General features: G+C 44.9%; 1 protein-coding gene and 1 long non-coding RNA gene across 3 annotated transcripts in view; one reads left to right on the top strand and one right to left on the bottom strand.

The window, feature by feature from the left end:
• LOC309851284 overlaps window positions 1-15,109 on the top strand; it is a 94,758-nt gene that overhangs the window by 33,486 nt on the left and 46,163 nt on the right. The window lies entirely within an intron of this gene.
• Window positions 11-6,867, bottom strand: PSME3 (proteasome activator subunit 3). Of its 2 annotated transcripts, none has more exons than XM_082706288.1 (11): window positions 6,586-6,867; window positions 5,855-5,887; window positions 5,671-5,733; window positions 5,364-5,468; window positions 4,217-4,265; window positions 3,552-3,664; window positions 3,247-3,315; window positions 3,024-3,091; window positions 2,870-2,924; window positions 2,660-2,746; window positions 11-1,787 (listed from the first exon to the last, which is right to left on the bottom strand). In XM_082706288.1, exons 1-11 carry the CDS (start codon window positions 6,625-6,627, stop codon window positions 1,707-1,709), a joined length of 765 nt encoding a protein of 254 aa, XP_082562414.1. In that variant the 5' UTR covers window positions 6,628-6,867; the 3' UTR covers window positions 11-1,706. The 2 variants fall into 2 exon arrangements, with proteins under 2 accessions (XP_082562414.1, XP_082562415.1); XM_082706289.1 differs by lacking the exon at window positions 6,586-6,867 and adding an exon at window positions 5,990-6,119.

Here is a 15,109-nt window from a genome sequence, read left to right as displayed (position 1 = left end):
CAACAGGGTCTGCAGCTTTAGAAAGAGGTCAAAGTACCTGCATTTTTAATAATTTCTTGACATGGTAAAAGAATTTTACATTACGATCCAAGGGTGATAGAGTGAGAAGGGGCAGCAGAATAATCCAACAAACAAAAAGGGAAACTGAGAAACACATGGTGGGGGGGGGGGTTAGCTGGAAGGGATCTGGAGGGTAGGTAGGGGCACTGCCCAACTAAAATGCAATTGGTTTGTTACTGAGTACTATTCATGGGAAGACAGCATCCTGACTCCTTCTCTATAGCATACCGGGAGTAAAAATGATGCAGCTGGGTGGAAATGTGATTGGGGTTGAAGGCAAGAGGAAGACAGGGGAAGAATTAAAGTCAGAAACAGACACAGAGAGAGTCACTGGCAGGCTGACCGCAGATACAGACCCTCCAGTAGCGGCAGAATGAAAGTGGGGCTTTGTGGAGGGTTAGGAGAAAAGCTGTAACAAGTGAGAGCTCGGGAAGATTTGAGGAACAGGAGGCAACTCTTCTGTGGTTTTGACTTGCCCAGCGGATTTTCACATACACACAATGCATACACGCAGGTGTGTGCACGTACACACACATATACGCAGGTGCTGCTTTCCTTGGAAGCACAATACTATAAATAAGAGAACTATCTGTCCCACAGGAAAGCCCAACAGAAGCAGCAGTATCTGGCCTTCACAGCTGCAGACAACCCACCCCGATTTACAACTGGCCTAGAAGAGGCACCCAGGAGTCAGAGGACCAGCCTTTGCAGTAACGCTCCAAAAGACCCGAGTCGCAGAGGAAGGGGCCTTCCCCCAAATCCTCTGATTCTCATCTCTCCTCCAATTCATCAGCCTCTGGGCACCGAGAGGCTATATATATATAATAGCAGAACGATGAACCCCGGTAGGTGAGGACTAAGACTACTATCAGCTTCTGAATGATGTGTGTGTGACAGAATTCATGGGATGGGGGTGACGGGACACAGGAAAACAACAGACGATGGGATGGAGAAATCAGATGATGGAGTAGGAAGGCATGTGCGTGCATGTCTGTACGTATGTGTCTATCACACACATATATGTATGTGAAAATCCTAGTTATAAAAACATCTCAAGGAGCTAGGGACTTGGCAGAAGGCCTAAGGTGTTTCTTGTCATGATCAGGTTCAAGGTGGGATGTATGCAGATGGGAGACCCTAAGTTATCATCAGGGAAACTGGGGGGAGAATCCAATGTCCCACACAGTGGCAAGAGACACTAACCTGACATCAGAGAGGAGCTGGACAGCACCCCCCAACACCTAGCACTTTCCTTCCAGTTCCCTCAGCTTCTAATCAACTAGTCAACAGAAGGGGGGGAAAAAAAAACAACACAAAGCTCAAGACACAGGAGGGCGAGGGCAGGGAGAGAAAACACAAGTATTCTTGTGCCAATGTCCTGCACACACAAAGCTGGACTTCTCCAGAAATTAGGACATGTCGGGTGTGGGGCATTAGGGAAGGAAATAGAAGAGTTCCTGAGGCCTGAAAAAAGAGGTAAACACGTCACAGAACTACATGAGAGTTTCATTAGACTCTAACTAAAAACAGAGAGAGGTGGGATTACTATTTCCAGCCAGTTTCCCCATCACGATAGTCATGTAACAAACCAAGGCAATGTCGGTCTTGAGCCAGACTCACAGAGTCCCCTGGCCCTGGCCCTGGCCTCAGTACAGTGTCTCTGCATTGCTGCTCCGGGGCCGTTTGATCTTCTCGATATTTTTCAGGATCATGTCATGTAGAGTGACCTGGGAGAAGAGGCCAGGGAATCAAATTTGTTCCACCCCAACCTCCCAAAGAAACCAGATACCCCCCACAAAGCCCCAAGCAATCATATGCAGAATCCCAATCTCACTCACTGGAACCCCAGCTCAGGGATCCCAACACCAGGGATCCCTGGGAGCTTCCCAGGCCCCAGGCATCTAATAACAACTAACATTTCTTGAGCACCTATCCATAACCAACAATTGGTACTGGGTCTTTCAACGTGCTATTTATTTATTTATTTATTTATTTATTTTTAAAGATTTATTTATTTAAGAGAGAGTGCACGCATGCACATGAGTGAGGGGAGGGGCAGAGGGAGAGAACCTCGAGCAGACTCCGGGCTGACTGTGGAGCCCGATGCAGGGCTCAGTCCCACTATGCACGATCAAGCCTTGAGCTGAAATCACGAGTTGGATGCTTAACGAACTGCACTACCCAGGCACCCCTATTTCACTCATTTTTTAAAAACCATCTTTGTAAAAAACAAAACAAAACAAAAAACCCCATCTTCATGCCATAGATATGATGTTCCATCTTACAGATGAAAAAACTGAAGTTTAAGGTTCAACAACTTGCTCAAGGCCAGATTACAGGAAGAACTGGCTCTGTCTGACTCCACTGCCCACACCTTCACAACTACACTGCACAGCACTCCCTGCCATCCAGACAGAAAGGGAGATCCCCAGCCACACACTCTCAATGAGCTTCTAATTCTCAACACTCAGCTGATGAGAATTTACCCTCTTCATTTTATCCCACTCCATCCTCCATCTCAAACCCCAGGGAGCGGCAAGAGAATGAGAGCCAGGACAAACAGCCAGGGTGACTGAGGGCAGGGACCAAGGCTACTTACATACTGATTCCTTAGCTCTGATATGATGAGCCGAAGGCTGATATATTCTTTCTCATCAATCTCTGTCACGGTGCGACGATAGTCCTCCTGAAAGGAGGGAGGAAAAGCCTAGTCTCGAGGCCAGTCTGTCCGTGGGCAGCTCTTGCCAGGCAATGGCCACTCCTCCCTTTCCCTTCCACGTCCACCCTCAGACCCCAAACCCGTACTTACCACATGGGGATATTTAGCTATTTTAGAAACCAATTTGGCTCTTGTAATATAATATCTAAAAGGAGAGAGTAGAAAAGGAAGTTGCATGAGACCCTGGACAGTGCTTGCCATGTCACCAGCCTCCAATTCCTGGGCCAAGCCCAAGAAGTCCTACCTAGATATCTGGTCCAGATAAGATGCAGCTTCACTCTCAACAGTTCTTAGTTCTGCAACTGTCTCCTCCTAAAAAAAAAAAACAAAACAAAAAACTCAGGTGTTGAGGTCAAGTCATTTCCATGTCATCCAAAGAGCAGACCAGGGGAAAACAAACAAAGCAGGTTGAAAAGGAGAGTAAGCCTTCTGAACCTTCCTCTCCAGTTTGTATGCAAGCACGTTACCTGAATGGATACCCCGAAGTTGTTCCCATCTTCTATCCTGGGAATCAAGAGCTGTACCCACATTTTGACCTGAAGGGTGAGAGGACCAATATGTACATATGAGGATCCTTGTTTTTTCTGCCAAAGCCAAGAAGTATACAGCCCATGCTGCTAACTAGGACCAGATGCTGGGAGCAAGGGAGCCACAATACTTCATGTGCTAACTCCTCTATCATCTCCACACTTCCTGCCCCACATCCAACACTTTTCATAGTTCAAGCCAGGCTTTTTGGGATCAGCCCATAGGTCACTAGCCCCTGCCTCACCGTGTTGCATTTCTCAATCAGCAGCCGGATCTCAGGTTTCACTTTCTCAATAATGTCCACTAATTGCTGGTTGCTTTTTAGCATCCCATTGGGCATCACGAACACCTTGGTTCCTGGCAGGGACATGAAAAAGGTCAAACGACTGGGGTGGAGGGCAGGACATTAACACCCCCACCCCCCACCTTTCTCTCTCCTTCCCCAGAGCCATGAGATGCTAGGACCTCTGCCTTTTATCTGCCACAATCCTACCTACAAACCATGACCCCACCAACAGAATCAAAAAAAGAAAATGTATGGCTTAACAAATGGGTGTCTAAAGTATGCCAAAAGTCTGAATAACAGGAAATGAAAATATGCTCTAAAGATTTAATGTACCAATGATTACTGAAGAGAAAATAATGTGGAACTTGGACTTCTGTGAAAAACCTGAAATGTGCAGCCACCTCCACAACCTCTCTCCCTTGGCAGTCTGCACTAAGCAAAGCCCTCCCTGTTTACTGGGACATTAGGTTTTGGGTGCTAAATTATGACCACGTTTGGAGAACGTGGGAATAGGAACTCTGGAAAATCAAGTCTGATCTTATTTCCTGATCAGAGACTGCCAGATCAATCCCCCTGCTCAGGGCTGCAAACCAGGGAGTAGGTGTGGTAGGGCTGGCTCTTACCTTGGAAGGCCTCTTCACACTCATCCAACCTTCGCTTCTTGTAAGTGGGCTACAGATAGAGACAGGAATTAGCCTGCTCTTCACACCCATATCCCTATCACAAGTTCCCCTTCGGGTAACTTTGCCCCACAGGTTGTTTTAATTTATACACAATTTTCTAAGCACATACAGGGCTTTAAGGATAGATTCTTGCCACAAAGCAACTTACACTCTAGTTGGGAAGATCAACCTTTCAACTGACATATTAAGCACTTGGGGGGAGGGGATACTATAAACAACAGGAAAAATGAACCAGTCAATGCAGGGTGAGGATCATTAAGGGAATATGTACACATCTTCTGGTTCCACAAAGAAGCACAATATTCAATCAACAAACATGTGCTTAGCACCTGTTATGTACCAGATATAGAACTAGGTGCTGGGGATACAAAGTTGATTACGACAGCTTCTGCTTTCCAGAATTGCAAGCTCTATCAATGAGACAGTAACTCAAACAACAATACAGTGTTATCAAACGTGGTCATGTAACTTGACAAGCACTAGGTGCTAAAGATACCTAACAAAGACAGGGACTACAGTCCAATACACAATAAAAACTGCTCATCCTGCAACAATACTCAAGACACTGACACAGGGGCACATGAGGGGCTCAGCTGTTAAGCATCTGCCTTCGGCTCAGGTCATGATCCTAGGGTTCTGGGATCGAGCCCCGCATTGGGCTCTCTGCTTGGCAGGAAGCCTGCTTTTCCCTCTTCCACTCCCCCCACTTGTACTCCCTCTCTCACTGTATCTCCCTCTGTCAAATAAATAAATAAAATCTTTAAAGGAAAAAGAAAAATAAGACACTAACATAGGTGAGAAAAATCTTGCTTAGAGCCACAGGGACAGACCAGACAACCGGAGGGAACCTGCAGCTATCAGTCTTATGTGGCACTCACTCTAGGACAGAGTAGCATCAGGTTATACACTTCATGCTATAAATGAAAATCAGGGTCTAAAAGTGGTATACTGGAATCAGCATGTCTGTAAGAGCCCTCATTCCTAGATCCTAATCCCACTGTTTCCTCTGTACATGTTCAAATTGACTAGGAAGTAGAAAACAGAGAACTACTGCTTCAGAATACAAAGAAAAACACAGGACACTCACACCGTCCAGTCCATCGTGGCTATTGGTGAGAAGAATGGGGTCAGGGACTGGGAGATTCATGTCTGAGTGGATCTGAGTTAGGTCATGGATGTTTAGGATTGGTTCCTGAAAGAGAGACACCCACCCCCAAAACAATATTAGTCTTTTCAAAATGAACAAAGAAGTATTTCATTTGAAGGGCAAGAAATAGAGTGTTTTACTGTACAAAACAAAATAGAAGCAACACATGATTTCTCCCATTTGACAGAAAGACCAGAGCCAAAAAAAAGGGGGAGGGTTTTGAAGAAAAGAAAAGGGTCTCTCTCACCTTCAAAAAACTATCGAGTTCTAACAACTTCTTTGGAAAAAAATTTGCCACCAAGTCTTCTGCCTGAAGATGAAGGAAAATACACTTCAATTAATAACTGCGGGAAGGTCTCTCTCTATAGATCTCTTCTCTGGGAAATTCCGAACTATCAACCAACACTTATTTTTCTATTTATTGCACTCACCTCACTTGTGATCCGCTCCCTGAAAGAATCAACCTAAAATTAACAAAGAGAGCAATTCAGTAACAGCAAGTCACTAGGTGGCAACAGGGGTACCGGCAGGATGGGAAAACCCAAATCCAGCTGTCTTCCCCTCACCTTATAATTGTAATGAGAAGCTGAGAGGCCCCCAGACTGCAAATACTTTATCTTTTTGAGGATCCATTTCTCCATCTCAGGAGAGGGAAGCGGGGCTTGAGAGTAGCACCCACCTGTCTTCCCTCTCACCCTCCCTCCCTGAGTCTGAAGCTGTCTGAATTTGAGAGCAAACAAAAGGCAGGTAGACAGGGGAGATATGAGCTCACAAACGTGCCAAGCCCCCATCCAGACCTAGGCTTTGATACCAAGCAGGTCTGACACCAAGGGTAGGGGCAGAGAGAGTAGCAGTAACATCCGGAGGCGGGGACGTTGCTGAGCTGGGGGACTTCCAGCTGTCACTGGCCTAAAGTGCTGCGTCCACCACGTGTCTGCGGAGGTCTCACCGGGGCTCTCCACCACCAGACGTGGTTCAGAAGGCCACCCTATATTATCCTCTCCCCCGATGCCATCTCCGGGAGTGGGGGGCTGGGCTGAGCTGAGCGGAAGCTCAGAGCTGGTGTCCCCAGGGAAACAAAGACGCCATGGGGAGTGGGAAGCCGGTCAGACTGCTTGGGGATTGAAGCGAGGGGTCAGGAGGCCCGGACCGGTGCCGCTACCTTGAGCTTCACTTCCTGATCCACCTTCAGCAACGAGGCCATGGCCGGGCCGGGCCGTGTCCGCTCCACAGGAGACCGGAGGCGCTGTGGGCTCCGGGGAGGGGATCAGAGGGACGGGAAGAATCTCGGCTGTTCTAGGGACGCGGCCGCCCTCGCTGGCTCACTCACTGCTCGCTCGCTCGCTCCCTCCCTCCGTGCCGTCCGCCCGCCCGCCTGCTGCCTGCTGCCTGCTCGCTCTCTCGCTCGCCCTCCCGGCTTTCGCCGCTCACGCCGGAAGTTACGTCACAGCCAATCGCCGGGACTCCGGAGAAGCGCACGTGCCCTGCGCAGCCGCGCTAGGGTCCAGCACAGGACGCTTGGGGCAGGACTCGTATCCCCTGGCTTCCTGTGCCGGGTAAGGGTGAAGTGGGAAGGAGGGTGGCAGAAGGTAGTTTGCTGAAAACTGAGCATTAGAGAGACTCGAGTATTGTTTGACCTTCCATTCGGTCGGCGCTCGCCCTTGCCGGGGGGAACCTTGTGAACCGCTGCCGCCTCGGGGACGGGAGGACCACGCCGTCGCGCCCCAGTGACGTCGGCCCAAGGAAGCCGGCGGTCCCGGCGCGGGACTCGGGGCTTCTAGTCTGTGATTTTTGCTGCCTCCTCCCGTCGGCCGAAACCCTAGTGTTAGGCTGGAGCCAAACAGAAGTCAAATCCTGTGGTACCAGGCTTCCCCACCTTTCTCCGCCACTTACTCTCATACACTTCGAGACCTCAGGGATTAGCTGCCTGATGGGCAAATTGACACCCAGAGTGGGGCACTGCTTGTCCAAGGCTGCATAGTATTTCCAGTAAACCTGGACCAGAACCCCGATCTCCTGACTTACAGGACAATGCCATATTCTATTTTCCTAATAAGAGGCAGAGACCATAGCTCTTCATCCATCCATCCATTCATTCCGCCTCTTAACACTGGTTATTTCGCGCAATAAAATAGGGGCAGGACCCTGTACTAGGCCCTGGAACAGCATTGTCCCAGAGACTAGAAATAACGCGAGGCACTTATGTGAGTAAAAATTATCTAGTAGTCACGTTAAAAGGCAAAACAGGTGAAAGTAATTTTAATAATAAATTTAACCCGGTTTATCCAAACATTAAATTTTCGATGTGTAATCAATATAAAAATATGGATGAGATCTTACACATTCTTTTCTCAAGCCAAGTCTTTGAAATCAAGTATGGATTTTACACTTATTGTCGCTCTCGATTCAGAGGTTCCACATGTGGCTAGTGACTCCTGTACTGAAAAGCACATCTCAGGCACATGGGTGGCTCAGCCGGTTAAGCCTCTACCTTCAGCTGGAGTCATGATCCCAGGGTACTGGGGTTGAGTCCTGCATCAGACTCCTTGCTTAGCGGGGAGTCTGCTTCTCTCTCTGCCTCCGCCTCTTCCCCCTGCTTTGAGAGAGTCCTCGCTCTCTCAAAATAAACAAATAAAATCTTTAAAAAAAATAGAAAAGCACATCTCAGGGAAGTCAAAAGTTAAACATGACTCAAGTTCTCTGACCACCTGGGTCTTAATACTGGTGAAAGACAGCAGAAAATAACCTGACAACATTACTGCAAAATTTGAGGAATGTTAGGAAATGACTGAGGTAGAGAACACCAGGGGTCTATTTTTTTTTTTTTTAAGATTTTATTTATTTATTTGACAGAGAGAGATCACAAGTAGGCAGAGAGGCAGTCAGGGGCCAGGGGGAAGCAGGCTCCCCGCTGAGCAGAAAGCCCGATGCGGGGCTGGATCCCAGAACCCTGAGACCCAAGGCAGAGGCTCAACCCACTGAGCCACCCAGGCGTCCCTTTGAATTAAGTAAGAAGGCAGGTTGTCTAATCTACATTTTGGAGTCATTCTTTCTGCTCAGCATTTATCCTGGGAAGGCCTCTGAGCTAAGCACAAGGGAAATGGCAGGAATACACAATTAAATAAAGTGCCATTGGGGCACCTGGGTGGCTCAGTGGGTTAAGGCCTCTGCCTTCCCACTTGATCCCAGTGTCCTGGGATCAAGCCCCGAATTGGTCTCTCTGCCCAGCAGGGAGCCTGCTTACCTTCCTCTCTCTCTCTCTCTCTCTCTGCCCGCCTCTCTGCCTACTTGTGCTCTCTGCCTGTCAAATAAATAAAATCTTTAAAATAAATAAAGTGCCATTGACTATGGCCTTTGGAATCAGAGACTTGGGTTAATCCTACCTCAGCTCCTTTCTGTGATATTTTTGGGAAATGACTGAAATGCTGGGTCTCAATTCCCTCATCTGTAAAAAGGAATTTTGATTATAAATAAATAATATGCAATTCTGTGGACTGTTTGTGAATATTAGAAATCATAAATATGTAAAAAAAAAGAAAACTAACAAACACAGTGTGTGGACACAAGGCAGGGACCAGATAAATAGCAGCTATTGTCAACTAAGTTACCTGTTAGTGCTTAACATGAAGAGGTTACTCCTTACACTATATAATTATTATCGCTGCTTCCAAACTCCAGGTCTGTTTCCATTTCTTCAAGACTATATGCAACAGAGCCCATATTACCCGTCTTCCTTATTAATGTCTATTAGTTTTCTCTATTTTACCTCTGCTTTCTGTTAACACTTGTACCTAGTGTACAGATCAGTGTAAACTCTGATCTGGAAGTTAACTTTAGGAATGCTTTTCCAAATTAACTTCATCCTATCTTAAGTATGTGATTACCCTGCATTTCTTTCAGAATTAACAACTTTAAGTTGAAAACTTCATATGTTTGTATTTGTTGAAATATGGCTTTGTTTTCAAATAATTGTGTTTTATCTTTAGGTAGGTTGTAAGACGACAGTTACACATTCGTTCTTTATTTTCCTTCCTCCTTCCCTGTCCAAACGTTTTATGTAACACTCCACTCATTTATTTATTTATTTAGTGAACAATTGTTGAGGGCCACTACATTTACCGAACTACTCATTTCTGGTGCTTGTGAATCAAATGTGATTACTGATGACTGGTACCACTTTAAATTCATGTCCACATGGGTGCACAACACTGCAGAGAACCTATTACTTGTCCCTGACAAGTGTACTCGCGTACACTCCAAATGACTGTCGTGCTTTCTCATTTCCTTAATCCTCGACAATTCCTCCCCCACCACATCCAATATATGATTTTGGCTGATTCTTCATTGAGAAGGCAATGAAGAATCTGCCTCTGCCTCTGCCTCTGAAACAAATGAGAACTTCCTCTCCCCACTAAGTTTGCCAGCCCATAAGTACTTTCTGCCTTTCCTCCTCTTTCATTAAAGGAAAGACCCTGTTCCCACCAAAAACCAACTCTTCGTGCATTGGGTCCCATACGTTTCACTTTCTCTAGGTCTCTGCTCCTGTGATTATCCATTTTTCCCCTATATTACATTTATCTCTCTCTGTTGGATCATTTTCAAACATGATAGATTTCTCCCATCTTGAGAAAAATGGACCCAGATTCCTCTGTAGCTATCACTCCATTTCTCTGCTCTTCCCCATGCCAAGATTTCTTGAATGATATTATTGTCTCTTACTTTACTTCATCTCCCACTCATTCCAGTCCACTCCAATCAGGCTCTCCCACCCCATGTTCTCACTGAGATTGTTCTTGTTAGGTTACCAGTTGCCATGCTGATAGCACCAGGGATTACCTCTCTTCATCTTGCATTTCTGGGTGGTACACATTAACCACTCCACTTAAAAAAATTTTTTTAGGGACTCCTGGGTGGCTCAGTTAGTTAAGCAGCTGCCTTCGGCTCAGGTCATGATCCCAGCGTCCTGGGATCGAGTCCCACATCGGGTTCCTTGCTCGGCAGGGAGCCTGCTTCTCCCTCTGCCTCTGTCTGCCTGTGCTCACTCTCTCCACCCCCCTCTGATAAATAAATAAAATCTTTAAAAATTTTTTTTAAAGATTTTATTTATTTATTTAGAGAGTATGTGAGCAGGGGAAGGGCCAGAGGGAGAGGGAGAGATAACAATCTCAAGCAGACTCACCACTGAACTTGGAACCCGATATGGGGCTCAATCTCAGAACCCTACCATCATGACCAAAAATTATAGGCCAAAATCAAGGGTTGGACACTTAACTGACTTAGCCACCCCGGCACCCCTAACCACTCACATGGCAAGCTGTTTTTCCAATATTCCTCCAACCTCACTGGTGACCTATTCCCTTTTCTGGGTCTTCCTCCACTGCTTATTTCCTAATGGTGGCATGCTCCAGGGCTTAGTCCTACATCCTTTATTATTCTCCTCTTACACTTTCTCCCTAAGAGGTATCACCCATGTTCATAGCTATAAATACCATCTGTATGCAGATGGTTTTAAATTTGTATCTCTAGTCCTGACATCTTTACTGAGCTCCAATTGTCCTATCTGGGTAACGAATAGACATCTGAAGCATGATATGGCCAAACCAGGATTCTGGATTCTTCCATACACCTGTTATTTTCCTGCCCTTTCCCATCTCAGTAAAAGACAACTATCCACTTAGTTGTTCAAACCAACATTGAACTGTCAACCTTGATTCCTCTCTTTCCTTCCTCTTGCCACATCTAATACATCAGCAGGTCCTGTTAGCTTTACCTGTATAATGCATCTTATATGAGTATGCTTTTCTCCATCTCCTCACTTGTTGTGGCTGTTGTTTGAAGATTTTATTTATTTTTATTTTTTTGAAAGAGAGAAAGAGAGAGAACACGAGCAGGGAGGAGAGGGGTGAGGGAAGAGTGGGAGCAGGGAGCCCGATAAGCAGGGAGCCCAATGTGGGGGTTGATCCCAGGACCCTGGGATCATGACTTGAACGGAAGACAGATGCTTAACCAACTGAGCTACCCAGGTGCCCCTCCACCTCCTCACTTCTTGTCCTAGTGTCCAACTCTTGATTTCAGCTCTGGTCACGATCTCAGGCTCCATGATTAGTGGGGAATCTGCTTGTCCCTCTCCCTCTGCTCTCCTGCTTTCGTGCTCTCTCTCCCACTCTCTTCTCAAATAAATAAAATCTTCAAAAATTTTAAATTTCATTTTAATATTTATTTATCCCATGGAAACAACTTCCTAAACAATATAAGTCACCAAGAAAAAAAGCAGATTTGGAGCGCCTGGGTGGCTCAGTTGGCTAAGCAACTGCCTTCGGCTCAGGTCGATCCCGGGATCGAGTCCTGCATCAGGCTCCCTGCTCGGCAGGGAGTCTGCTTCTCCCACTGACCTCTCTCCTCTCATGCTCTCTCTCTCTCAAATAAATAAATAAAATCTTAAGGAAAAGAAGAGCAGATTTGACTTTATAAAAATGTAAAATTTTTGCACATCTGGAAAACACCTTAATTAAATAGAAGTTGCATAAATTGATGGAAAATATTAAGAAAAATATTAAGAACCTAGCAGATAAATGAGCAAAAGATGCAAACAAAATTCACAAAAGAGAAACTACAGCAAGCCAATATATACAAGTAACCAAAGATGCCAGTGAAAATAACAGGGAAGTGCCATTTTTTTTTTTTGCCTTTATTCATCAGATATATGATATCTAATACTGGCCAGGGTATTGTGAAACAGACTCTCTAATATGCTACTGGGGGAGGAATATAATTATGTGCAACCGCTTTCTAATGCAATTGCTAATGTTAGTCAATAGACATGAAATAGCCATGCTCTTTTTTTAAAAAAAGATTTTATTTATTTATTTGACAGAGAAGTCACAAGTAGATGGAGAGGCAGGCAGAGAGAGAGAGGGGGAAGCAGGCTCCCCGCTCAGCAGAGAGCCTGATGTGGGACTCGATCCCAGGACCCTGAGATCATGACCTGAGCCGAAGGCAGCGGCTTAACCCACTGAGCCACCCAGGCACCCCTAGCCATGCTCTTTTAATTCAATAATCCCAATAGTGAGACTTTAACACAAGGAAGCCATCAGCTTTTCATTGCAGCATTATTGTAATCACCCACACTGGAAACAATGGAAATTTCCAGCAAAGAAGAAATACATTAAAGCCATTCATTTGATGTAACATAATGCAGTATATGAGAATGGGAATTACAAAAATTGTGTAGCAAAATGAAAAATATAATATGTAATATTAAATTTTAAAAACAAGATACAAAAATTACATACAGATTATAAATACAAATACAACTGTTAAAGTACACATTAACCCATCTGAATGGAAACCATAAAAGTTACAGTGTGGTGAGATTAAGGGTAACATTATGACACTATCCCCCCCTAACTTCCTGAATTTGTTGTATTATCTTCCTATAGGGGCACCTGGGTGGCTCAGTCAGTTAAGTGACTGCTTTCGGCTCAGGTTATGATCCCAGGGTCCTGAGATCAAGCCCCAAATCAGGCTCCCTGCTCAGCAGAGGGCCTGCTTACAGAGGGCCTTCTTCTCCCTCTGCCGCTCCCCCTTCCTGTGCTCCTTCTCTGTTAAATAAATACCTTCTTTAAAAAAAAAATCATCTTCCTGTAAAGGTTTGATCTTCTAAATGAATTATAGGCTTATTTTTTAAAAAATCCAGCAGTACAAACTTGTCTTAAGTAGAAGAAAAAGTCTCTGTCCCATTGTCCACGTAACACAGGTCATATCATATGTCATGTTATTTTTTTTAAAGATTTTATTTATTTATTTGACAGACAGAGATCACAAGCAGGCAGAGAGGCAGGCAGAGAGAAAGGAGGAAGCAGGCTCCCCGCTGAGCAGAGAGCCTGATGTGGGACTCGATCCCAGGACCCTGAGATCACGACCCGAGCCGAAGGCAGCGGCTTAACCCACTGAGCCACCCAGGCGCCCTGTCATGTTATTTTTTATACAAATAAAATCATACCATGTATACTGCCTATAATTTTTATTTCGATTGACACCTCTTGGCTCAATTCATGGAGAAACCTCTTAGCTAGTCTCCCTTGAGCCACCTTTGCCCTTCTTCTGACTATTATCAAAGTGGCCAAATTTACCAAATAAAAAGCAATTTTAGGGTTGTCTGAGTGGCTCAGTGGGTTAAAGCCTCTGCCTTCGCCTTAGGTCATGGTCCCAGGGTCCTGGGATTGAGCCCCGCATCGGGCTGTCTGCTCAGTGGGGAGCCTGCTTCCCTCCTCTGCCTGCCTCTCTGCCTACTGGTGATCTCTGTCTGTCAAAAAAATGAATTAAAAAAAAGGAATTTTACTTTATTCTTTTTCATGGCTACATAGTACTCTGCTGAATGAATAATACCACAGTTTATTTAAACAATCCTCTATGGCTGAAGGACATTGAGCAGTGAACATTCTTGGACGTATATATTTGTGCACTTGTATATCTATTAGGTAAATTCCTAGAAAGATATTTTATGAGTCAAAGAATATGAACATTTAAGAATTTGATAGATGTTTTCAGGGCACCTGGGTGGCTCAGTGGGTTAAGCCTCTGCCTTCGGCTCAGGTCATGATCCCAGCGTCCTGGGATTGAGCCCCACATCAGGCTCTCTGCTCAGCGGGGAGCCTGCTTACTCCTCCCTCTCTCTCTCTTTCTTTGCCTGACTCTCTGCCTACTTGTGATCTTGGTCTGTCAAATAAATAAAATAAAATTATTTAAAAAAAATTTTGATAGATGTTTCCAAACTGACCTCCAAAAAGATTATACTAATTTACATTCCCAGCCGATGTTATTTTAGAGTTTCATGAATGCTCATCAGCATTGGATGTTATCAACTGGTTTAGCCTTTACCAATCTCATAAATGCTGCCCCATTTAACTTCCATTGACTTAATTACAAATGAAATGAAACATCTGTTTCTTTATCAACCATTTGTTGTTCTGCGAGCTCACTTTTTCATATATTTTGCCCATTTCATTACTGGTCTTTGGTGGTTTTTTTGAAAAAGTTCTGTATTTTGATCAAATAGATCTCTGTATATTGAGGAAACTCACCTGTCTTATGAGCCACAACTATATTCTACATTTTTCTTCTGTAAATTTTTTTACAGTGTCATTGACAGTTCAGAAAGCTTTAATTTCTAAGGAGTAGAATTCCATATTTGCCTCTTTGCTTTTGATTTTCATCATACTTAGATCTTTTCCACTCCAAATATTCACTAATGCTTTCATCTAGTACCTTTAACTATTGTGGTTTTGATTCTTAAATTTGTGACCAATTTGGAGCTTCTTTCGGGGTAAACAGGGAGGTAGAGATTCAGCTCTCTGCTCTCTACATGACTGTTTGGATCCAGTCATCACTTATTAAGTAGCTCATTTCCCCACTGATTTGAAATACGAGCTTTTACAATATACTAAAACCCCTGTAAACTTGGTCTATTCTTTTTTTTTTTTTTAAAGATTGTATTTATTTATTTGACAGAGAGAGATCACAAGTAGACAGAGAGGCAGGCAGAGAGAGAGAGAGGGAAGCAGGCTCCCTGCTAAGCAGAGAGCCCGATGCGGGACTCGATCCCAGGACCCTGAGATCATGACCTGAGCTGAAGGCAGCGGCTTAACCCACTGAGCCACCCAGGCGCCCCAACTTGGTCTATTCTT

This window comes from Mustela nivalis (assembly GCF_964662115.1).
Source record: "Mustela nivalis genome assembly, chromosome: 17".
In the NCBI taxonomy this organism is placed as follows: Eukaryota; Metazoa; Chordata; class Mammalia; order Carnivora; family Mustelidae; genus Mustela; species Mustela nivalis.
The sequence above is the reverse complement of the archived record's forward strand: the minus strand, read 5'-3'. Positions and strand labels throughout refer to the sequence as shown.